The sequence below is a fragment of the Stegostoma tigrinum genome, chromosome 16, assembly GCF_030684315.1.
Source record: "Stegostoma tigrinum isolate sSteTig4 chromosome 16, sSteTig4.hap1, whole genome shotgun sequence".
NCBI lineage: Eukaryota > Metazoa > Chordata > Chondrichthyes > Orectolobiformes > Stegostomatidae > Stegostoma > Stegostoma tigrinum.
The window spans coordinates 19445210-19470505 of NC_081369.1; the positions used below are offsets into that span (position 1 = coordinate 19445210).

Consider the following 25296-nt stretch of genomic DNA (forward strand, 5'->3'; position numbering starts at 1 on the left):
TTCACTAACGATCGCAAAATGTGTAGTTGATTCGCAATGCCTCAGTTAATGACGCATTCTATTTCTGTAGCAAGACCCGACAAACATCCAGCCAGGGCGGATATGCCACCAAATAACATTTACACCATCGTCAACAAGAGAACATCTAACTCCCTCCCCTTAATATTAAATCGCATTACCATTGTTGGTGAGGATGAAACAATCACCTGGAAGCTACCAATGAGGTGAAACCTATATGGACCAGCCACATAAATATAATGCTTACAAAAGGAGGTATGGAGTTAGGCAAGCTGTAAAACATAATCCGAACTCTGACTCCAAAGACTTTCCATCATTAAAGCCTGGAAAATGAATGCAGTTGCCTGAATATGTGCAGCTCTAACATGATCAGCTAGGGCAAAGCAACGTGCTTGACATGCAGTTCACTATCAATACACAAGTGGCAGCAGTGTCCACGGTGCAGTGGAGCAACTCACCAAGGCTCCTTCAACAGCAACTCCAAGACCCTGCATTTTAATACCTAAAGAGGTCTGCGAGCATTACCTTCTCCAATTGCTGTCCAAGTCACACAACGTTCTGACTTGGAGTTATATCCCTGTTCCTTCATTCTTGCTGGGACAAAGTTGAGGAATTCCATATAAAACAACACTTTTATACCTTTATCACAGACCTCAAGAACAGCAGGCAGCTACCTTCTCAAAGGCAGTTGGCATTGGGTAACAAAAGCTGGTCTTGCCAGCCATGTCTCACATTTGCAAACGAACAAAAAGAAAAGCAGTTTTTTTTTGTGTTTCAAAGTTTCTATTACTTACTGCAGGATTTTAAAAGAAAGGATGACTTCTCTGACTGAGGCGCAATTGGTCGTATGAAATAATATTCCTGTTATTACTAGCTGTTACAGCTTTAGAAAAATATATTTTAGTAATTCTAGATTATACTTTTATGTGAATTATAAATTAGACACACCTTAGTCTGCCATTTTCTTCATGGATCAAGAAACAAACATTTAAAAAGAAGTTATAAAAAGATACTTTACAGCAGAAGATATGCAAGTAACCGTGATTTTCACGTCCCATGCCAGAAAAGGCCTAAAAATATACCTGCACATTTGATGATAGCTTTAGCCGAGAAATATAACACCTACATAAAAATGTTTTGAGTTGTATACATAAAGTACTCAGTTACAAAAATTGAAAGCATCTGGCTTTGATACAAGTGCTTCAAAGAGTCATGAAATAAACTGCAAAACATGGTCTCATTGCTATACAGAATAAATTTGTTATGAAACTACATTTTATTCTGCAAAATCATGGCGAAAATACCTGAATAAAGCAATCCAGATTCAGTGTCACTTGGCGTGAGAAGCTCAACAAGTTTCCATTTTTTATTGTTCTGATCAGTCAGGATTGTTTGTTCTGGAATTGGTTCCAATGGATTGATTTTCTGGCGTTTTCCTTTGAGATTTCTTGAAGCTAAAAAAGGAATAACATTTACGTAGCCCAGCGTTGTTTATTTTTGATGGCAGTGTATGGACTTGAAATAGGACAGTTTGATTTCAGAACAGTTATTTTCCTTTTGATGAAAAGGAAAAGCATATAATAGCACCACACAGATGTGATGCAGGAAATCTCAACTATTTCCAAATACAGGAGTACAAAAATACAAAGGACTACAAACTACTCTGAATTTGCTGTCCTCCAGTACACTTTGTAAAAACATTCCTTTAGGTAGGTTAAAATTGACCCAGCTGGGACTTGGAAACCCAACATACAAACGCAGCAAAAAACAAAATCAAACAAACAAGGCTATGGAAATTGTTTTGTACAATACTGCATGTAATGTTCTTTCTCTGCTTCATTAGAAATTAATAGCGACAAAAATAATGTCTGGTTAGAAGTCTTGCAGGCCAAACTGGTATCAAAAGGGTCCTCAAGCAAATAAAGTTGAATCAATAGTTTCCAAATCCTGGTGTTTCATATTAAATCAGCAACTTTATTTAAACACAACCATTCGATTGGATGTCTTCCATGGTGAGAACTTACCATGTGAAAGTTTTGTAGGGGAACTTTGAAAACTCGTTTCCATTTCTCGTTTTCTCTTTGGAGAAGCTATCTCCCTTTTCGGGTGGATTATTTTCACAGGGGTGTGCTTTGTTTTGGGCACCTCTGCATTGGGCACAGTCTGAGCTGAAAGGAGAATGAAAATGTAACCATTTTAAAGACTACAGCATAATGTTACAAAGTACAAGTAACCTTTAACACTTGAATTTTAAAATGTTAGCAGCCAAGCAGCTCCAGTAACGGGTGCTTAACTTGTACCAGCGCTTGCCACAGAAATCAACACAAATGAACTCGTTTCGCAGGCTCTATAGACAAAGTTCCAAGTGTAAGAAAGACATTTCTTTTAGCAGGTTATTGAGTTGAGGACTTACAATGCCAATTATCAACAATTAACTAATAACTTCATTTACAACGTAGTAAAATGTGTCAATGCACATTTCAGAAGGAAAGACAGACGAAGCATGAAGAACTTCGAAAGAAGGCAGCCAGTGTTTATTACCTATTCAACAGAAGGTAGTGGTGAGCTATCTTCTTGAACAGCTGCATTCCATTTTACGTGGGTACACTCAATGCTGTTATGGAGGATTCAGAGTTCCAGGATTTTGACTCAGTGAAAAACATTTTTCAAAGTAAGGATTGCGGAAGGCTTGAGGCGGAATGTGAAGGTACTGTTCCCATGCACCTGCCACCATTATCTTTCCAGATGATAGTGGTTATGACTTGGAAATAGTTCTATTTAAGGGGCCTTGGTGATCTTGTGCACAGCATCTGGTAGATGGTCAGTATCTGCATTGTATCCCATCGGTGGTACAGACAGTGAATGGTTGTAGATTTGTTTATATTAATTCATGGACCTTATGATGGAGGGGAGATGATCATTGAAACAGATGAAGACAGTCGGGCCTCGAACACTACCCTGAGGAACTCCTGAGGTTCCACAGACCTGGGATGGCCAACTTGCAACTACCACTACCATCTTCCTTCTTCTAGGTATGTCTACAACAAGTATAATGTTTTTCCCAAATCCTATTTACTCTAGTTTTGCTAAAACACTCTGACGCTACATTTGGCCATATGTGGCCTTGATGTCAAGGCTAGTCACTCTCACTTCACATCTGAAGTTCAGATCTTTCTCTCCATATTGGATATGACTGCAATAAGGTCAAGAGCCGAGCAGACCTGTCGGAACTAAAACAGTGTGTCAGTGAGCAGGTTATTATGAAGCAAACACTATTGATGATACCTTCTATTACCTTACTAATGATCAAGAGTCAAGTAAGAGGATGATAATTAGTTGTGTTTTATCTGTCCTGTTTTATGCACAGGATTGGATAATTCCCCAGATTGTTAGGTAGTTGCCAATGTTTCAGCTGTGATAAAAACGCCTGACCAGGGATGCAGCATGTTCTTCAGCACTAATACTGCAATGTTGCCACAGCCCAACATTTTTGCCCACCAGGGCCTCCAGCCATTTTGCGATATCATGTGGAGTGAATCAAATCGGCTGAAGACTGGCAGTTGTGATGACGATTCCTGTATCATAGGTCATTTGCTCAGAACTTCTGGCTAACATTTGCTGCAAATCCTTTGCACTGATGGACTAGGCTCCTACACTTTTGAGGATGAGAATATCTATAGAACCTCCACTGCCAGTGAGTTGCTTAATTGCCCACCAACATTCATGTCTGGTAGGGCTGCAGAGCTGAGACTTAAGTAATTGATTGTGGAATCGGTTACTCTGTTTAGCACTTGTTGCTAATGCTATTTGGCATGCAAGTAGTTTATTTTATAGCTTCACCAGGTTGACAACTCATTTTTAGATATGCCTGGTACTGCTGTTTGTATGTGCTCCTGCACTCTTACTTGAAACCGGAATCAGTGTGAGTAAATGAAAAACAATTGTGGAAAATGCTACTTTTTAATCCATCCCAGATATGACAAGTGAGAAAATCTTAACTAGAGGAACAAACATTTGAAGAGTTACATATGTGGATAAAAACCGAAAGAACTGCTACGCGGTAAATCAGGAACAAAAACAAAGTTGCTGGAAAAACTCTGCATGTCTGGCAGCATCTGTAAAGAAAAACTGGTTAATATTTCAGGTCTGATGACCCTTCCTCAGAACTGATGGTAGCTAGGAAAATGTTGGTTTACATGCTGAAGATAGGGCTGGGGGAGGGGGCAAGGAGCAAATGATAGGCGGGGATAGAACCCAAAGAGGGAGAACAAGGGGCAGCATGGTGGCTCAGTGGTTAGCACTGCTGCCTCACAGCGCTAGGGGCCTGGGTTCAATTCCACCCTCGGGCAACTGTCTGTGTAGAGTTTCCACATTCTCCTGTGTCTGCGTGGGTTTCCTCTGGGTGGTCCAGTTTCCTCCTACAGTCCAAAGGTGTGCAGACTAGGTGGATTGGCCATGCTAAATTGCCAATTTAGTGTTCAGGGATACGTAGATTAAGAAATGGCAGGTTGGATGCTCCAAGGTTCAGTGTGGATTTAATGTGCCGAAGGGCCTATTTCCGCACTGTCAGGATTCTATGAAAAAAACAACTGCTTGACAGACAAAGGAGTTGATAACGATCTGGCTAGGAGAGTGAATAGCTGTTAATGGGGATTTAATGACTAACAATAGCTAGTATGTAATGGCAGACTTATCTGATAACAAGGCCTGGTGCGTAGGGTAGGGAACTCTGACATAGCAGCGTTCAGGCCATAAAATTATTGGACTCTAAATCGAGTCTGGAGGACTAAAGGGTCCCCAAGTGAAAAATGAGGCATTGCTTCTTCCAACTTGCACTGGCCTTTGCTGGAACACTACAGCAAGCCTGACACAGATGTTGGCCAGGGAATAAGGTGGTGTGTTAAAGTGGCAGGCAACCGTGGCAGTCATTTGTGGATGCTTTTTCTTCCTGTGATATAGAATCACTACTAATTGACAGGAAACAAAACCAAAGTTGAACTTGGGGATCCCATTGTTCATCATCAATTAATCGCTAACTTTAGATACAGAAAATCATGACGGGCCAGGGAGAAATTAATAAAACACGTTACCTGGAGATGCTGTGGACTGGACAGAAACAGATGGCACATCTTCCTCAGTCTCTTCTTTAGGTATCTTGAAACCACAAGCTGGACAAAAATTAAAAGTAGTTTCTATCTTTTGGCCACACTCTGGACAGAATTTAAAGATCATTCTGAAAAGTTAGAAAAGTACAGGCTGTTAGATTCACATTTCCTGGATAGGATTATCTGGATCAGTAAGATGTAAAAGTACATTGCAATAAGCTTCAATAAAAGAGGAGGAAGAGGTTATCAAAATTACCAGTTTTCTTAAAAAAAATTATCGGTAAATTTCTCATTTCAGACTCGAGTGGCATTTCCATTTTAAAAAAGTGTCCCCTGGGTATCAGCCTCCTCAACCATTTAAATTTAAACATAAATTTCAACGTGATCACCTCTCATTCTTCAAAACTCCAGAGTACAGCCCAGTTTGCTCAGTCTCTCTACACAGGACAGTCCTAACATCATGGAAATAAAACTGGTGTCACTTCATGGCATTCCTCTATGGCAACAGCTTTTCTGAAACAAGTAAACCTAAACTGCACATAGTCCTCCTGATGTGGTCTAACCAATGTCATATACAATTGAAGCAAAACCTTCCTACTCCTGTACTTGCATCCTCTTATAATAAAGGCCAACATTCCATTAAGAGATAGTATGTACTGCCGATGCTGGAGAATCTGAGATAACAAGGTGTAGAGCTGGATGAACGCAGCAGGCCAAGCAGCATCAGGGGAGCAGGAAAGCTGACATCTCGGGCATGGACCCTTCTTCAGAAATGAAGATCCTTTCTGAAGAAGGGTCCAGACCTGAAACATCAGCTTTCCTGCTTGGCCTGCTGTGTTCATCCAGCTCTACACCTTGTTATCTAACATTCCATTAGCCTTCCTAACAACTTGTTGCACCTGCATGACAGCCTTCAGTGAACTACTGTCAAGAACACCGAGGTGTCTTTGCACATCTACAGTTTTCAATATCATTTAAGAAATACTCAACATTTCACCTTCCAAAGTAACAACCTCATTAATCCACTTTATATTTTATCAGCCATGTTCTAGTCCATTCACTAAGCCTATACAAATCTACCTGAAGTTCCTTTATATGTTCCTCACAACATATTCCTGCTTATTTTTTCATTATCCATAAATTTGGAAATATTGCATATGGTCCCCAAGTCTAAATTGTCGATATTTATTTAGAACAACTGGAGTCAAAAATACTGATCCTTGCAGTACCCCACTAGTCATAGCTTGCTACTGCAAGCATGACCCATTTATTCCACACTTTTTTGTCTTTTAGCCAATTATCACTTGCTATCCCATCTGCGTTAATCCTTCTAACAAGCCTCCTGTAGGGGTCTTTATCAAAAGTCTTCCGTAAATCTAAGAATACTAATGTCCATCATTTTCCTTTATCATAATATCAAAATTTATTGGCAGAACAGAAGTGTTAACATTTGCTTATCAGTCACATACACATAATAATAACTAACTTGATTATAATTAACCAAGATCTTGTGCATCTCTGACATTAAGTATATTGTGAAGGAGCAAGTAAGATAATTTCCTGAAGAAGGAAGTAAAGATATTAACTTACTGAAGGAAGTAAAGGGATCAACAACACAAAGGACCTTTAAATCAAACGTTACGCAATCAAGATGAAACACCCGCTTTGCAAGACACCGGGAACAGATTGAAGAACTGTGTACATGATTTGAGGGGGAGGGTGGTGAGTAACAGCAAATGTATATAAGCTTTGATATTGTCTGTAATAGTTGAGAAGTTTGGTGAGGCCCTTTTGCTTCTCCTAAAAGCTTTTAAAGCTTTTGTTAATAAACTGTGTCTGATTCACTGTCGAACCTTCAGTAAATCACTCTACAATGTCTTCTAAAAGTTAATGTCTTTACTTCCTTCTTCAGTAAATTACTTTACTAACTCCTTCAATTGTCAGAGTCAATGATGAACTAAAATTCAGCACCAGGCTTTGGCTTAAATGTGGCAAGTAACATTCACACATGTGCCAGACAATGACAAACTGAAACAAGACAGAATCCAACAACCTCTCCCTGAAATTCAATGGCAGTATCATTGTTGAATTCTCCATGGACAACATCCTGGGAGTTAGAATTATTCAAAAACTGAACTGGATCAGCTATATAAATCAGCTATATAAATATATAAATTTTGAGCTCGGTCTCTTTTCATTGGAGAAAAGGAGGAGGAGAGGGGACCTAATTGAGGTATACAAGATAATGAGAGGCATAGATAGAGTTGATAGCCAGAGACTATTTCCCAGGGCAGAAATGGCTAACACGAGGGATCATAGTTTTAAGCTGGTTGGTGGAAAGTATAGAGGGGATGTCAGAGGCAGGTTCTTTACGCAGAGTTGTGAGAGCATGGAATGCGTTGCCAGCAGTTGTGGAAGCAAGGTCATTGGGGTCATTTAAGAGACTGCTGGACATGTATATGGTCACAGAAATTTGAGGGTGCATACATGAGGATCAATGGTCGGCACAACATTGTGGGCTGAAGGGCCTGTTCTGTGCTGTACTGTTCTATGTTCTATAACAGGTCAAAAGTTGGGAATTCTGCAATGGGCAACACACCTCAAGATCTATTCATCATCTGTACAGCAAAAGTTAGAAGTGTGAAATACTCTCCACTTGTTTGGACAATGCACAGCTACAAACTGCTCGACACCATCCAGGACAAAGCAGCCTGTTTGAGTGACAACCCATTCATGACCTTCTATATTCACGCCCCTCACCACTGATGCACAGTAGTAGCAATGTGTACCAATCACAACTTGCAAGGCAACAACTTGCCAAGGTTCTTGAACTGCACCTTCCTAACCCAAGACCTCTACAATCTAAGAAGACAAAGGCTGCATATGCATAGGAACACCAGCACTTGCAAGCTCCCCTCCAAGTCAAACACTAACCTGATTTGGAATCAAATTGCTGATTCCATCATAATCGCTAGTTCACAATCCTGGGACACCTTTCCTAAAGGAACTTTGGTTCAGCCCCAAAGATTACAGCAGTTAAAGAAGGCAGTGCATCAGAGCGATCAGAGATGGACAATAAATGCAGGTCTAGACAATGGTGCACAAATTCCATGAACAAATATAAAAATGAATGTAAAGAGGAGATAATATAGAAAATATAGCCTAACTATATCATTAGCATAAATTAATCAAGGCAGTTTGCAAAATGGAAGAGGGAATGCAGCTGAAAGAGCAATTTATAGGTCACAGCAGCGGCTTTTAAAGGCAAGAACAAATGCAATGTTTAAAAGACATATAGATGGGTTCATGAATTGGAAAGATTAGAGGGATATGGGACAAACACAGGCAGCTGGGACTAGTTTGGGTTCAGAACATGGTTGGTGTGGACCAGTAGAACCAAAGGGTCTGTTTCCATGCTGTATGATTGACTATTTACAAAGGCAAACATTCAGGAAGATAATTAAGAACATTCTGCTAAATGTAGAGTGTGAGAAGAAGAGGTCCATGAATAACGCACAGTACGCTAAAAGTGGAGGCACAGGGCAGTCAAACTGAGATGTGGAATGCAAAATCCAGATTGTTAATGCTTGTTTTTTTTTGACACTATGAATTCATTTCTAGATTCAAAGAGGTGCTCATGACTCGTGTATTTCAAGTAGGACCATGCCAAATATATACTGAAGTCATTACAGAACATGATGAGGGGCTCAGGAAATATGCAAAGTAGGTAGATCATAACCATCTACAAGTATTTGATGCATTTGAACTCAATGCTCTAGCTGGTATACTCCAAAACATTCACAGCTGAAAATGCACAGCAGCAGGAAGATGCTGCATCAATATTATTTAAAAGGATACCAACAAATTTTAGGTCAGCTGTTGAGTATTTTGTACCAGCTGTTGGTTTGATTGTAGTAGTGTTTGGTGCTTCCTAGAGTTCTGTAAAAGTTATCAAATTGATGTGACAGGCACTGAAAGACTTTTGTCTTGATTTCATATGACTTAATGCTCAAAATAGCTGTTCTCAGACATGTGCTCACTGGCAGGCATTGGAATACAGCACAACTGGGATAATGAACAGAAGACATGTCAAGCATGGTAAGGTGCAAGACAGAGAAGAAAGTTGGACTATCAGCACAAGACCATATTTGACTAGGGTGTTCAGGAAACAATTCACTTGCTGAATCTCAGTGAAAAAGTATGTTTGAGTCATTGCCCTTTTGTGGTGCGTCCTTAAAATGGAATGCAACTAGATGACAAGATGAGGACTGCATTTCAGAAAGGTGGAATCAGCACATCGTCAGTCACTGGGAATGAGTAGCTTACAAACAGGGTTGGGGATGAAAATAAGACATGTCAGCTTGCTGCAGTACAGTTTGTAAATGGGTTATACTGCAGAGAATCACGAGAAGCATCTTTGATGGTAAAGGCTAAAGGCACACAAATGTTTTGTGCACTGACAGGCCTTTAAGAAAACCTGTGTGTAACATCAAGGAACATGGAATACTGATCCTAAAGACCAATCTTTCCAATGTGAATGTGGAGACCAACTTTATGAGCATTCTTGAGGACACAACATCAAACAGTCAATGTCTCCTTTTCTGTGACAGCATAAGCAGAAGCCACAGAACGGATTGTTGTTTCAGCAGAAACAAAGGCATTTGTCATACAAGGTAATTTTGACTTCTTTATTGCTGCAGCTGTGTTCAAATATGTCTCAGATATCCAATCTGCTTTCCAAATGATTACGAGGATTGCTGTGGCACCACCCCAGGGGACTGCCAGTAGCATCTTAGGATGCCAGCATCCATTCCCTCAACTCAGTCACACCACCAGTATTCTTGCAGCTATCTTCCAGTCATACAGCTGATCATAGCTTTCATTCACACAAGCTTATGATCACAAACTCCCTGCTGAGTTATGCAGTCACTCTATGGCAGGTTTAGTGCAACCTTTGGTAATGGGCACCCAAAATAAAGTTGGTGCGCAGTCAGCATCACATGGAGTGTGCCGAGGGAACAGACAAATCACAATTCCTCCGACCGTTTCTAAGAACTGTCCATCTTGGGCAGTACAGACTTTGACAAGGCTGGAATGGTAAGGCTGCAGGAGACCATGAAAAATGTCAGCAATGAAGATAAGAATTTTGAAGACAGCATGTTGTCAAAAATAATCTGACCTCTAAATACAGTCATTAGATGTTTGGTTCCTTAACTCATCGTTTTGCCCATAACACAGATCTGGCCAGGCCCAGGCTTCCTTCCTGAAAGTTCTGAAACTGAAAAATAAAGCCAAACAGAACTCCCTCTTCCCTCTGACTTGCAGGCGGGGTACTGTTGAACGACGATAAATGGGATCGTTTTATTGACATTTTCTGGATTCCTGCGACGTTACAAACGGGATGACTGGCTGTGGCTCCCAATGTATCAAATCTAGCGCCAGGCTTCAGTAACATTGTGGGCTCGATCAATGGGCGAACCGGGCCTGACATGGTTCAGCGGCCAAGGGTAGTAAAGACCGACCGCTTACATACCTACCTGAGAACACCGCCACAAGCGGCTGCAGAGCCTTTCTGAATCGGCGTGTATGACCCGCAAGGAGGCGACGACCGGAACTGACGATACCTCAACCGCCGGGTGGAACTGCCAGCCCAGAGGCAAGGGCGCGAGCGATTGTCACGCTCCAGGTTTGCGCGTGAAGCAGGCAGCTCGGAGGCGTGCTCCACTGCTTCCTCATCAACCGTCTCTCCTACCCCTCCTACATTCAGAACTGGGGTGAGGTCACACAGCGGTCAAAACTCATCGTGCTCATATCTCACAGAAAACTTTAAAAACAAAGAAAGCTTATCGAACGGGTTACGAATGCATGTCTAACCAGGTTATCCGCCTCTAGAAGGTCTCAAAACTTACCGGTGGAGACAACTTGCTCCTCGCGTTGCTATGTTGGCGAGACCGTGGAAAGGACGCAGATAGATAGAGCTCATTAAGTACACGGCGAAGAGAAGAAATGCGAACAGGAGTAAGCCATTTGGTCGCTCGAACCATCTCCACCGTTTGATAAAATCATAGCTAAGCAAAGTCTTAATTCCACTTTACTGTCTGTTCCCTCCTAATCTTTGATATGTAGTTTAAAAATCTGTCCAGCTCAGCCTTGCAAATATTCAACAACGCAGACACCTTTGCCTTCTGGCTACAGAATTCTGAAGATTACAGACCCTCTGACAAGGAATTCCTCTCATCTCTGTCCTAGCTGAGAAATTTTTGGAATAAAACGTAGTGAACCTTCCCAGAACCGTTTCCGGTGCAAATATATCCCTCCCTAAAGGGACCAAAACTAAACAGTACTCTAGTTCCTGAGATAGTAGGAACTACAGATGCTGGAGAATCTGAGGTAACAAGGTGTGGAGCTGGATGAACACAGCAGGCCAAGCAGCATCAGAGGAGCAGGAACGCTGACGTTTCCGGCCTAGAGGTCTAGTTCCCATCTTTTAGAAACATAGAAGCCCTACAATGTCGGAGCAGGTCATTTTTAGCCCATACCAACCCTCCAAAGAGCATCCCACCCCAAACCTTTCCTATCTCTGAATTTTCCATGGCTAATCCGCATAGCCAATACATCTTTGGACTGTGGGAGGAAACTGAGCACCCGGAGGAAACCCACGTATACACGGGGAAAATGTACAAACTCCACACACAGTCACGTGAGACTGGGATCAAACCTTGAGTCCTTGGCTCTGTGATGCAGCAGTGCTAACCGCTGAGTCACTATGCCATGCTATGTCTATTCAAGATAAAACAGAGTCATTTGCTTCTGTTTCTGACCCATACCACTACCTTTGGTGTCCTACAGAGGATGTATCCTTGGCCCCTTCCTATTTTTCAATCACAATTACTATAGGTAGCTTGATCCCTTCCTATTTCTCATCCACAATTAATAGGGTTAGCTTTAGATCTTGTATTTGCACCACCACTGACGTTATCTATTCTCACCCCATAAAATTGCTCAAATCAGCCTCTGCCTCAGCTTATTTGTTGCTGAAACCATTGTTCATGTTTTTGTTTCATTTCGACATAATTATTTCATCACACTCCTGGATTGTGTCCCACATTTTACTTTCTGTAACCTTGAAGGCCATCCAAAAATGCATAGTCCATGTCTTAACTTGAAACAAATTCTGTTCCATTCTGTGTTCACTGATCTACATTGGCTCCTGGGAAGCAATAAAGTGATATTAAAATTCTCATCCTTTTATGAAATACTTCCATGGCATTACAGCTTTTAACTCTTAAACCCTTGGAATCCCACGCCCTTTGACACATCTGCATTCCTCTAATTCGAACTCATGCATTCCTGATTTTAACATTTCTGCCAGTGGTGGCAGTGCCTTCAGCTGCCCCAGCCTTAAGCTCTGGAATACTCTTCTAACATCTCTACACCTTGCTTTCCTCCTTAAGACACTCCTTAAGACTTATCACTTCAGATCAAACATTTTGATTTTCTGACCTAATATTGCCTTTAGGTCGCTAAGTGTCATTTTATCGTGCCCCTTGTGAAGGGTCTTGCAATGTTTTATTATAAGCAATACAGAAGTATAAAGTATTGCTAGCTATTGATTATTTCAACATCCCAGTGCACAAAGTAAAAAATTAGATGGGTGAATTCAGTTTCCTTAAACCTGTCAATTCTTAGAATGAAAGCATTTGTCTACTTTTCCACCATCACAAAACTTATCCCCACATTATAAGAAGATTGAAACCAGCAGTTTAAAAAAATGCTTGCCTTTCTGCTGCTTTAATGGTGGTGGTTACTGATTAAAACTTCCCAAAAATATCCTGGTAGATAATTGTGGGACTGGCGTCTATGGCAATTTTGCATTCTGCCCAATCCTGGCTCCTTGTTGAAATAACATGGACTACTTGCTGAGAGTCATGAGAGATTTATATGCCTTAAGGTATCAAATATTAGGCTACTCACTAAGAGCCCATTGTGTTGTATGTGATATCTTAGCATGAATAGAGGATTGGCTAACTAACAGAAGACAGAATATTGGGATAAGAGGAGCATTTTCAGGTTAGCAACCTGTAACTAGTGGAGTGAGAGGCACATGGACACTGAAGGCAATGTTAGCACTAGTCAGGGAGTCATTGGCCATCCTGCAGTCATTGAAAATCTTAAAAGGACTTCAGACAGCTCAGCTTTGAGAGTTATGAAAAAAAAAGTTGCAAAAGTAAGGAACAGTATCAAGTGTCTGCCAAATATCACCAGCTTAATACATTCCTGTATGCATTCAGGCTTATTGCTAATAACATTCCCGAGATGTGGGTGGAAGAGACGCCTACGGATTTTGAATCCAAATTAAAGTCATTTGATATATTTTAGCCCAAAACAGTACTTTGTAATCAAATGAGTGTGATTTAATTAGAAATCCAAGCAACCAAGGGAATCCATCACATTGTTTCTCACACAGACCCATATAAGACTGTCAGTTGTTGAGAACATGGAGCATTGAAGATGAATTTATTTGTGATTGACTGTAAAAAGTCCTCCGAAAATGATTCAAAGATTTGGACAAACAGCTCAGCATGCTATGCAGGCCAAAGTGCTGAATTGGGCAATAATCTGAGGAAACACTAAGGCTTTGGAGGAATAAAATAGTTGCATCGGCCAAAAGAAAGCATCTCTAACCACTTCCAAGCCTGTGAAAACAGGACAAGAGCGGAAAACAGCAGTCTATTTTGAAGGGTTTATGTCGTGAAGCTACAGGTATTGCAGACAGCAGGAATACCAAGCAGTGGGAGGAGAATGTTTCCAGTACAGAATACAGGACATTTGAAGCAGTTTTGCTGATTAAAATATGCAACAAAAGTTAAAAGCCCTCTGTATCTTAAAGGATCAAAAGATGGCTTCATTGAACAAAATTGCATATATAGAATGTAATAGGTCTTCAGGAAAAAGTAGATGAAGTTCTTCAATAAGATGGTAGGACAGATGGCTAGATGTCACCAGATTTCTTGCATTAACAGCTGAAACAGTGATCAAATCACTGAAGAAAGTCTTTTCTACAAATGGGTACTCAAATTAGTTTGTTTCAGATAGTGGCCTACAATTTGTGAATGAATACCTTAGGGGATTGACAGTGGAATCCTCAATAATCATGTCCCTAGTTCTTCTCTTGAACCACAGTCCATTACAGAAGCTAAGTGTGGTGAAAATCTTAAAGATGCTAATAATTAAGAGTAGTGATTGGGATTCACTGAATTACAGAACAAAACTGTTCGGTAACATCATTGCCAGCAGAGTTACTTATGGGCAGAAGGCTAAGGACGCAAATCTCAGTGTTACAGCAAAATTGTGTTAAAATATTTCATCTTTAGCCAACAACAGAAAAATAATAATTGAAAATGACAAAACGAAAAAACAGAACTAGTAAAATTTTGAGCATACAGCAAAGAATTCATCAGCTTTGGTACCAGTCAGAAGGTTTGGATCAGGGATAGGAAGTCAGAAGGCATTGTCCTTGAACAGATAAGGTAACTTGTTTCATTTGAGGCCCAGTGAGAACTTTCAAAAGGAACAGAAAACCGTTACAGTTAATCGAATGAACAAGAACGAGCAAATATGAATGTTACAAAATTTGAAATACTGAGAAAGGTGTGCTGTCTGTCTCGCACCAAATGTGTGCACAGATCCTGCAGGCTCTTTTTTGGAGCTAAAATGACACTTGCCATAGCTGAAAAACCAGACACTAAAGAGCCAAAATTTGTGGCCCCCAATATTTTACAGGACCTTGATATTGCAATGTAGAAACATTAGCCCAGATGGTCTGAGCAGTTGGAATCTTGTGGTGCATTAAGAGTCTCCTTACCTCTGAACCGCAAGAACTGGGTTCAAATCCCATGTTGCATTGGTGTGTCACATCATGCTCGAAGAGGTCTATTAAGATAACATGTTGCCACTACATTTTTGTTTTCCCCATTCAGGCTTAGCTCCACCCTTATAGCCAGCAGTTCCTATCTTAAGCTTCTTCAGAAATGCAGTGCGTATCTGAAGCCAATAGTTTTATTGTAATATTCATAGAATCCCCACAGCGTAGAAACAGGCCCTTTGGCCCAACAAGTCCACATCGACCTTCAGACCATCCCACCCAATCTACACATCCCTGAACACTACGGGCAATTTAGCATGGCCAATTCACCCAGCCTGCACATTTTTGGACTGTCGGAGGAAACCGGAACATCCAGAGGAAATGCACACAGATATGGGGAGAATGTGCAAGCTCCACACAGACAGTCGCCTGAGGGTGGAATCGAACTGGGTCCCTGGTGCTGTGAGAGATAATGGGAACTGCAGATGCTGGAGAATTCCAAGATAATAAAATGTGAGGCTGGATGAACACAGCAGGCCAACCAGCATCTCAGGAGCACAAAGAACCGGTTAGGGAGGCAGTGGGTGGGGGGGGAAGAGCATCCCTAAACCAGCCCAGTTCGTCCCCTCCACCCACTGCATCCCAAAACCAGTCCAACCTGTCTCTGCCTCCCTAACCGGTTCTTCCTCTCACCCATCCCTTCCTCCCACCCCAAGCCGCACCCCCATCTACCTACTAACCTCATCCCACCTCCTTGACCTGTCCGTCTTCCCTGGACTGACCTATCCCCTCCCTACCTCCCCACCTATACTCTCTCCACCTATCTTCTTTACTCTCCATCTTCGGTCCACCTTCCCCTCTCTCCCTATTTATTCCAGTTCCCTCTCCCCATCCCCCTCTCTGATGAAGGGTCTAGGCCCGAAACGTCAGCTTTTGTGCTCCTGAGATGCTGCTTGGCCTGCTGTGTTCATCCAGCCTCACATTTTATTACCCTGGTGCTGTGAGGCAGGTGTGCTAAGCACTGAGCCATTGTATTGCCCCAAATTTAATTAAGACTTTACAGGAACTATTTTAAAGGAATAGTTTGGGTGTAAACAGTGGAATACACACACTGAATAAATCGCTTTAAAATTGAGATCAAAAGGAAACTCCGTTAAACACTGTTAAATGTGTTCTCAACTGAAAATATTTGTGTTTGTTCTTGCAGCTAGAAGTCTTTCACACGAGAAGTAACAGCTTCCTGTGCTGGGACTGTGAGATTTAGTTTCAACACGAAGTCCAGGATCTGTTCTGCAAATCTGATAATCTGTGCTGTGAAAGAAAGGCTGATCCCAGACATGGAACACAAAACTGCAGCACAGGAACAAGTCCTTTGGCCTACAATGTTCCATATATTACACCAAATTAAACTAATCCCTTCTGCCTGTCCTTGGCCCATATCCCCACATACTTTGCATATTCATGTGCTTATCTAAAAGTACCTTAAATGTCCCGATCATATCTGCCTCAACCACCACCTCTGGTAGTGCATTTCAAACTTGTACCACTGTGTAAAAAATGTGCCTCTCACGTCTCCTTTGAATCCCCCCTCCCCTCCCCCGCCGATCCCTTAAATGCATAGCCTGTAGTTTTAGATATTTCACCTCTGGGAAAAAGATTCTGACTGTCAACTCTGTCTATGCATCTCATAATTTTTGGAAAGCTGCAAGATCCTATCGTGACTTTTGTACTCAATTCCCTAACCAATAAAGGCAAACATGCCATATGCCTTCTTTGCGACCCTGTCTACTTGCATGGCCACTTTCAGGGAGCTATGGATTTGAATTTCAGGATCCCTCTGTACATCAATTCTGTACAGGGTCCTGCAATTGACTGTATACTCTTCCTGAACATTTGATCTCCCAAAGTGCAGTACCTCATCCTCACACAGAATAAACTCCATCTGCCATTTCTCCACCCATATCTACAATTCACCTATATCCTGCTGTATCCTTTGATAACTTTCTATACTATCTGCAACTCCATTGATCTTTGCATTGTGTGCAAACTTATTAACCCACCCATTTACGTTTTCAACCAAGTTGCTTATATATTTCACAAGCAGCTGAGGCGCCAGTATGGATCCCTGCAGATCACCAGTAGTCACGGACCCCCAGCTTGAAAAACACCCTTCCATCACTACCCTCTGTCTTCTATGGAAAAACCAATTCCGAATCCACATGGCCAAGTCATCATGGATCCCATGCATTTTAATCTTCTGGATGACCCTACCATGACGGACCTTGTTGAAAGCCTTACTAAAATCCATATCGACAACATCCACTGCTCTACCTTTACTGATGAACTTTGTCACCTCCTCGAAAAATTCAGTTGTTAGTAAAACATGACCTGTGCTGCACAAAGCCATGCCGACTGTCCCTAACTAGACCATGCTTTTCCAATGTGTGAAAATCCTATCCGTAAAGAATTTTCTCCAATAGCTTCCTCACCACTTGTATGAGACTCATTGGTCTATAATTTCCAGGTTTATCCCTATTTTCTTTATTGAACAGAGGAACAACATTAGCTACTTGCCAGTGGTCCGGGACCCCTCCAGTGCAAGATAATTGGAGGCAAACCTCATGCATTCTGCCACAGTCATTGTGCCCTGTTGCTAGTTAAATGTACAAAAGCACAGGCAGCAAATTTGATAATTCCTTTAGAAGAGTAAGTATGTAGTTAAGTGTGGTATGAAGTTGATAATTGGTTCAGGTGCCAAGTAAGTAATGGAGTGCTTTAGGTTGGTCAGGATTGATGGGATGTTGTCGGAACTGACAGCGAGAGAGAAGGGTATGCCTGATTTGACAGAGGACCTGCTGCCAGATGTTTTCCAGCTACATCTGTTTTTTGTTTTTGATTTCCAGCATCCACTGTTCTTCTGTTTTTGGTAGGGAGTTTGGTTTCAACAGCATTAAGTGTTGGTCATTGGGAGTGAGGTGTCAGGCTGGCCATGTTAGTGAGAGGGGTGCCAGCTTAACGGTCACGAAGGATTTGGACTGGGCTTTAATCCTCTAATGTTTCCTGGGCAATTATTAGCTTAAATGAAGCAGAACCGTCTGAATTTCCGATCTTTAATGATTTTGGAGGTTTCTAGATTGACGTGAATTGCTCATTGGAAATTTCAATTTCCCCAATAATTCACACAGAGAAGGCTGCATTTGAGAATCTGCATAGTCCTCCTGCCCAGCTCTCGTCTGATGACTGTTGGCCAATTGAATATCCAGGCCATTCAAGTATTCCATTTTTACCATATGGTTTGTTTTTCCACCTATGTCACCCACTATGAATTTTTGTGTGCTGTATACAGTTTCTGAGGTGCAGGGGCTTAATCACTGAGTTATGGGGATTGTTTCGTATTTCTCCGTATCTATGGACAGAATAGTTAATCTAGTGATGTAACAATGGCTCTGATGAAGGGTCTAGGCCCGAAACGTCAGCTTTTGTACTCCTGAGATGCTGCTTGGCCTGCTGTGTTCATCCAGCTCCACACTATTATCTACGATGTAACAATTGCACCCCCTTGTGATCTCTGTGATGAACATTCCGATCTTTTGTCAGCTACCTGAGTTCCAATCTCTATGATGAAGGAAGACTGAACAATCACAGTCATGTGAATGATTAAGTTCTTTTATTTCACAGACAAGAATATATAGAACAATAATAATGTTGGGATTCACTTACAGCATGTTGTACACTTCAGCATAGTACAATACTTTTCTCTTTGCAGTCTTCTCACTATGTTTCAGTTAGTCTCATCCATTCTTAGGCAAAACTCACAGCTCACCCACACCGATTGAGAGAATCCACCAGCCAGTGATAATATCCCTTAATGTGATCAACTGAATAAATTTATTGCATCAACAATTAGAGCCTTTGCCGTAGAATGTTAAAGTATCTATTATTACATCCGGTGTTGTCTCCAGATTTCCACATTGCAATTGTAACTCATGGTAATACGCAAGAAGTGAAGTTCAGGCCACAATCAGGTCAACTTTAATCATAACCAATTGCAAACAGGCTCAATTATCTTATTGGCTTACTCCTACTCCTGTTTCTTAAGATTACTCCAGCATTTCTGTAGATCTAACCCTGACAGTCCTCTTGGGATCAGGCATGTTTGATTCATCCATTGTTTGATCCCCTTTCCCTATCTGTAGTAACTTCAGAGACAGGTGAGAATATACTATGGATGGTGTAGAAATAGCTTAAGGTGAAATCAAAAAGCATCTGTTGATAATAATTTATACATTATTAGGCAAGGTGATATGTGCTAAAAGTGGTCAAAGCACAATTTAAAGCCAATATTAGGAAAACCTTCTGCATATAAATATCATTCATCATTTGAGATTGCTTTCTGTATAAACTTATGGAGGCGAAACCCTTAGAATCATGCTGTTAACAATTTTAGAATTGTATGTGTTATAATTTCCTTCAGCTTTTTTAACCTTTATTCTTATATGGAATATGGACATCTCTGGTAAGGCAGGCATTAATTGGCTAACCTTAATTGACCTGGAACTGAATGGCTTGCTAGGCAGTTCCAGAGGGCAGTTAAGAGCAAACTACATTGTTGTGGATTGAAATCATGTTTAGGCCAGTCTTGCCTGAATGAACCAGGTACATTTTTACTATCAGAATATTTTTTAATTCCAGAATTTGTTGAATTTAAAATCCACCATCTTCAAATAGTGGAATTTGACAATGTGTCCCCAGAAAATTAGCTTGGGTTTCTGGAATTCTAGTCCATTGGCATTATCATTACACTACTGTCTCCCCACGTTGGTGAGACTAAGGTCATTGTCTTCAATCCTGGCCACAAACTCCATAAACATGATTACAATTAGAGTCTCCTCCTTGGACACAGCCTCACGTAGAACCAGACATTTGCAACCGAGATATTGTATTAGGGTGCCATGTTGGCTCACTGGTTCGGACTGCTGCCTCATAGCACCAGGATCCAGGTTTGATTCCACCCTTGGGTGACTGTGTGGAGTTTGCCCGTTCTCCTCGGGTTTGCTTGGGTTTCCTGCAGGTGCTCCAGTTTTAACCCATGGTCCAAAGATATGTTGATTAAGTGGATTAACCATGGAAAATGTAGTGTTACAGGGATTGGGTGGGATGCTGTTTGTACAGTTGATGTGGACTCAATGGGCTGAATGGCCTGTTTCCACTCTGTAGGAATTTTATGATGTTATTGAACTATGAGCTAGGTTTTTGATTTCATTACTTGCACATTACTGAGATTTTCTAATACCATCTCTGTTAAATCACTACTTCACTACTTTCTCATTTGCAACTCTAATCTTGACTATTCCAATTCTCTTCAGGTGAGCCTCGCATCGTCCACTTTCTGTGAATATCAATTCATCCAAAGTCTGATGTTTGTATCCTGTTTCACTCCAAGTCTTGATTACCAATTACCCAGTCCTTGTTATTCTACAATATCTTATGGTCGACCAATGCTTCTGTTTTAAAATTGTTATCTTTGGATGAAAATCCTTTTGTGGACTCCTTGCTCCCTAGTTCCATGATCTGTTTCAGACCTGAAATTCACCCTGCCCTAGCTGAACTCTTGGATCTTTAAACTCAAGCCTTTTAAGTATTTTAATGTCTTTCTCCCAACATTTGATTTCACTGTCTTAATCTACCTAGATCCCATACTTTAGAACTACTGTCCTTAATGTTTGCGCTATGCTTTAGGATTTTCCCTAAAACTTATCTCTTGGACCAAGTAACTTTCTTTAGTTTGGCATCCATTTCCGACTGAAACCCTTAGGATTTTTACATTAAATCTGGATTATAACTGCATACCATTTCAATGATTAAGTGGGATAGCTTGGGGTGTAGCGCTAAGATGGACTGTAGGACTCCCTTATCAATAGACTGACTTATCCTCTAGCTTTAAAATATTCTTAAAACATGGCATATTTTGAGAGTTTGCAGGAATTTTGTCTGGCCAATTTCATTCTTAAGGTATGTTACAAGTTCATGTTGAGCCATAGGCAGAGCAAGTTTTTACTTTCTCAGAGGTGCAGACGTTTAGTTTCTATGACTCCAAGGACTGCAGCAATGCCACTTTAACCAATTTCCACCTAACTAGTCAAAGAGTCATTGAGATGTACAGCACAGAAACAGACCATTCGGTCCAACTCGTTCACACTTTGAATCAGAACGACCCATGCAGAAATCTTGCATAGCTTGTTAAGACTATTATTGTTTGATAAAATAAACTCAAAGTTTTATATGCTAATCAGAATAGTCATGAGTTCATACAGCATAGAAACAGAGCCTTCTGTCCAACTTGACTATGCCGACCAGGTATCCTAAACTGAACAAGTCCCATTTGTCTGTGTTTGGCTCACATCTCTCTAAACCTTCCCTATTCGTAAGCCTGTCCAAATATCTTTTAAATGTTATAATTGTACCTGCCTCCATCACTTCCTCTAGAAGCTTATTCCACCTCTGTATGATAAAGTTGCCCCTCAGGTCCCTTTTAAATCTTTCCCGCTCACCTTAAATCTGTACCCTAAATAGCAGAGATTTGTGGAGGATATGGTTGCCGTGAACGAGTTGGACCGAATGGTCTGTTTCTGTGCTGTACATCTCTATGACTCTGACGAGTTAGGTGAGAATTGGTTAAAGTGGCATTGCTGCGGTCCTTGGAGTCATAGAAACTAAACGTCTGCACCTCTGAGAAATCCATTAATAAATTATGTAGAATCACGTGATTTTGCTGCTGTTACTTACACTGACACATCAAATCAAGCTCAGTTTACATTTTGTGAAACTGTAACCTGTATAATTCCAGTAATATATCTTCAGTTTATTTTTTTTTGATTAGAGATTGTAGTCCTATGAATTCTGCTCATCGAAGGTTAAAAGAACCAAAAAATATGACTGTTTGATTAATTACTATCAGTATATCGCACCAGCTTCACAGATGACTGCATTACCGAGCATTATATTACAGCCTTTATTTGGATTGAATGACTTTGAAAATGACTCAAGACCATATCTTCTAACCTCACAAATATTTCATGAGAGTTAAAACTCAGCCAAGGGCTGAAGGTAGGAGTGGTCCAAGTTGCTGAGAATTCAAACTTGCTTTAGGTCAGCACATGCTATTTGATACAAAGTGCATCACTCACCTAAGTCGTGAGATAATTCTGAATATTATGTACATTAAGATTCTTCTGAAATGAGGACGACTCAGCAAAGCCATCAGGATATTGATGATCTCAGCAATGCATCCACTGTGAACTTGTTCTGAGTTGTGCTCTGGTTATCCAGAACTCTGAGGACTTATGACTCCTATCTGAAGCAGTGTGTCTTCCATTCCTTGTCAGTGTGATGGAAACAATGGAGAAGCAGGTACATATGAAAACAGTAAAAATAAACTGGGGCAATTGGTAAAGAAAGGTAACTGAGGAGAAAGAAACTGGGTACATAAAAAAGAGTACCAGATATACTGGCATTGAATGCAGTCTGGAGAACTTTAATGTAGTTGACCTCAAGCATGGAGGGATTGAATTACAAGGAGAGGCTGAGTGGGTGGGGTTTGTAGTTTTTGGAGTTTAGATTGGAGTTGAGAAGCAACCTTATTGAAACATAAGATTTTTAAGGGATTTGACAGAGTTGATGCGAAGAGGTTGTTTCTCCTGGCGGGAGATTGGAGGATCAGAGAACAGAATATTAAAATCACTAATTGCCCAGGGAGGGCAGAGATGAAGTGGATTTTCTTCTCTCAGGGAGTAGTGAACCTGTGAAATTCTTTACCACAGGGTGCTGTAGAGGCTGGATGATTAAGTATATTTAAGCTTGAAATAGACATTTTTAATCAGTAAGTGAATCAAGGATTATGAGGAAAAAGCAGGAAAGTGGAACTGAGGATTATCAGATCAGCCATGACCTCATTGACAAAGCAAACTCAGTGGGCTGAAGAAGGATCCAGACCTGAAATGTCAGCTTTCCTGCTCCTCTGATACTGCCTGGCCTGCTGTGTTCATCCAGCTCTACACCTTGTTATCTCAGTGGGCTGAAGGGCCTGCTTCTCCTCGTAGACCAAATGACCCTTGAGCCTGCTTTACATTTCATTTGATTTTGAGTGACTATTCAAATCCATTTTCTTCCATGATCCACATATATCTAGGTTACCTAACAGACCAAAAATTTGTCTATCTCAGCTTTAACTGTACTCAACGATGCAGTGTTCAGAACTCGGAGGTAGAAAATTGCAAAGTTTGACAACAATTCTTTGAGTGAAGAAATTTTTCCTCAACTGTCCTACATGAGTGACACCTTATATTGATACGGTACCCATCTGTTCTGGATTCCTCAGCTAGTGGAAACAACCTCTGTGTCCAACCCAGCAAACCCCTTCAAAACTTCTAAATTTCAGAGAGCATTGGAGTGCAGAATATAGGAGAAAGGAGAGAACTAGAAAAAGAACAAGGGATTGTTAGGAAAATATTATGAAGAAAAAAGCATACAGAATGGAACAAACTTTGGAAGCAGAATAACTCAAAGAATATGATGAAACAACAGTTAAGAAAAGTAGTATGATGCTTTAATTGTGCTAAAAATAGAAATATTCCAAATGCACATTAACTGTATTTTATAACAGCTGCACATAAAAGTATTTATTAGATGTCTTTCAGAGATAAACTGCATATCAGATTTGTTGAGGAAAATGAATGGTTGGCAAATTGAACATAAGAACCAGGAGCAGGACTAGGCCATCCTGGCCCTTCGAGCACACTCCACTATTCAATAAAATCATGGCTGGTCTTTTCGTGGCCTCAGTTCCATTTACTCACCCTCTCATCATAACCCTTAATTTCTTTACTGTTTAAGAAATGATCTATCTGAGCTTTAAAAACTTTAAATGAGGAAGCCTCAACTACTTCACTGGGCAGGGAATTCCACAGATTCACAACACTGTGGGTGAAGACATTCCTTCTTAATTCAGTCCTAAATCTGCTCCCCCTAATTTTGAGGCTATGCCCTCTTGTGCTAATGTAACCTCCCAGTGGAAAAATCCTAAATGAAAACCAAAAGAACTGCAAACGCTGTAAATCAGGAACAATAACAGAAGTTTCTGGAAAAGCTCAGCAGTTCTGGCAGCATCTATGAAGAAAAAAAATCAGAGTTAATGTTTCAGGTGAGATGACCCTTCCTCAGCATTCTGTGGAAACATCCACCCTCCTTCTATATTATCTATTCCTTTCATATTTCTTTATATTTTTATAAGATACCCCTCATTCTTCTAAATTCCAATGAATATAATCCCAGTCTACTCAATGTCTCGTCTTAGACCTCTCAAGCCTGGAATCAACCGAATGAATCTCCTCTGCACTCCCTCTAGTGCCAGTACATCCTTTCACAAGTAAGGAGACTAAAGCTGCACAGAGTACTCCAGCTTTGGCTTCACCATCACACTACACAGCTGTAACAGAACCTCCCTGCTTTTAAAGTCAATCTTGAGGAATAAAGGACAAAATTCCATTTGCCTCCTTAATTACCTGTTGTTCCTGCAAGTCAATCTTCTGTGATTCATGCAGAATGACACCCAGGTTTCTGTACAGAGATGTGCTGCGGTTTTTTTTACTGTTCAAATAATAGTCCTTTTTACTGTTATTCCTACCAAAATGGATAACTTCACATTTATCAGCATTGTACTCCATATGCCAGACTTTCGCCCACTCACTTAAACTACCTATATCCTCTGCAAAGTTTCAGAGTCCTCTGCACACCTTGCTCTACCACTCATCTTAGTGTCATCTCCACACTACATTGGTCCCCAACTCCAAACCGTCTATGTAAATTGTAAACAATTGTGGCCCCAACACTGATCCCTGAGGCACACCACTAGTCACCAGTCACCAACCAGAAAAGCACTCATTTATTCCCACTGTTTGCTTCCTATTAGCTAACCAATTCTCTACCCATGCTAATACATTGTCTGTAATGCCTTGCCCGTTTCACTTTGCAGCAGCCTTTTGTGCAGCACCTTGTTGAATGCTTTTTGGAAATCTAGACACAACACATCTACTGGGTTCCTGCTGTCTACCATGCTCATAATGTCTTCATAGAATTGCGGTAAATTGGTTAAACATGATGTGCCCTTCATGAACCCATGCCTAATGGGACAAAAGGTATCTAGATGTCTCGCTATTTCTTCCTAGATGATAGATTTAAGTGTTTTCCCAACTACAGAAGTTAAGCTAACTGGCCTATAATTCCCTCAGAGATAGTAAGAATTGCCAATGC

At 40.8% G+C, this 25296-nt stretch overlaps 2 protein-coding genes across 4 annotated transcripts in view; one reads left to right on the plus strand and one right to left on the minus strand.

The window, feature by feature from the left end:
- LOC125460059 (inactive serine/threonine-protein kinase VRK3-like) overlaps positions 1-10833 on the minus strand; it is a 41163-nt gene extending 30330 nt beyond the window's left edge. Inside the window, exons 1-4 of one of the 3 annotated variants that reach the window (XM_048547140.2) lie at positions 10661-10833; positions 5109-5186; positions 2043-2181; positions 1323-1472 (exon numbers count right to left, since the gene is read on the minus strand). In XM_048547140.2, coding sequence (XP_048403097.1) covers positions 1323-1472; positions 2043-2181; positions 5109-5147 — 328 coding nt within the window. In that variant the 5' untranslated portion in view covers positions 5148-5186; positions 10661-10833. Of the gene's footprint in view, positions 1-1322; positions 1473-2042; positions 2187-5108; positions 5252-10660 lie in introns of all 3 variants that reach the window. The other 2 variants (XM_048547138.2, XM_059651645.1) reach the window with 2 other exon arrangements.
- The window catches only part of LOC125459938 (dynein axonemal heavy chain 5-like), a 259757-nt gene continuing 245225 nt past the window's right edge, over positions 10765-25296 (plus strand). The window contains exon 1 of the mRNA XM_059651530.1: positions 10765-11141. Coding sequence (XP_059507513.1) covers positions 11130-11141 — 12 coding nt within the window. The 5' untranslated portion in view covers positions 10765-11129. The remainder of the gene's footprint in view (positions 11142-25296) is intronic.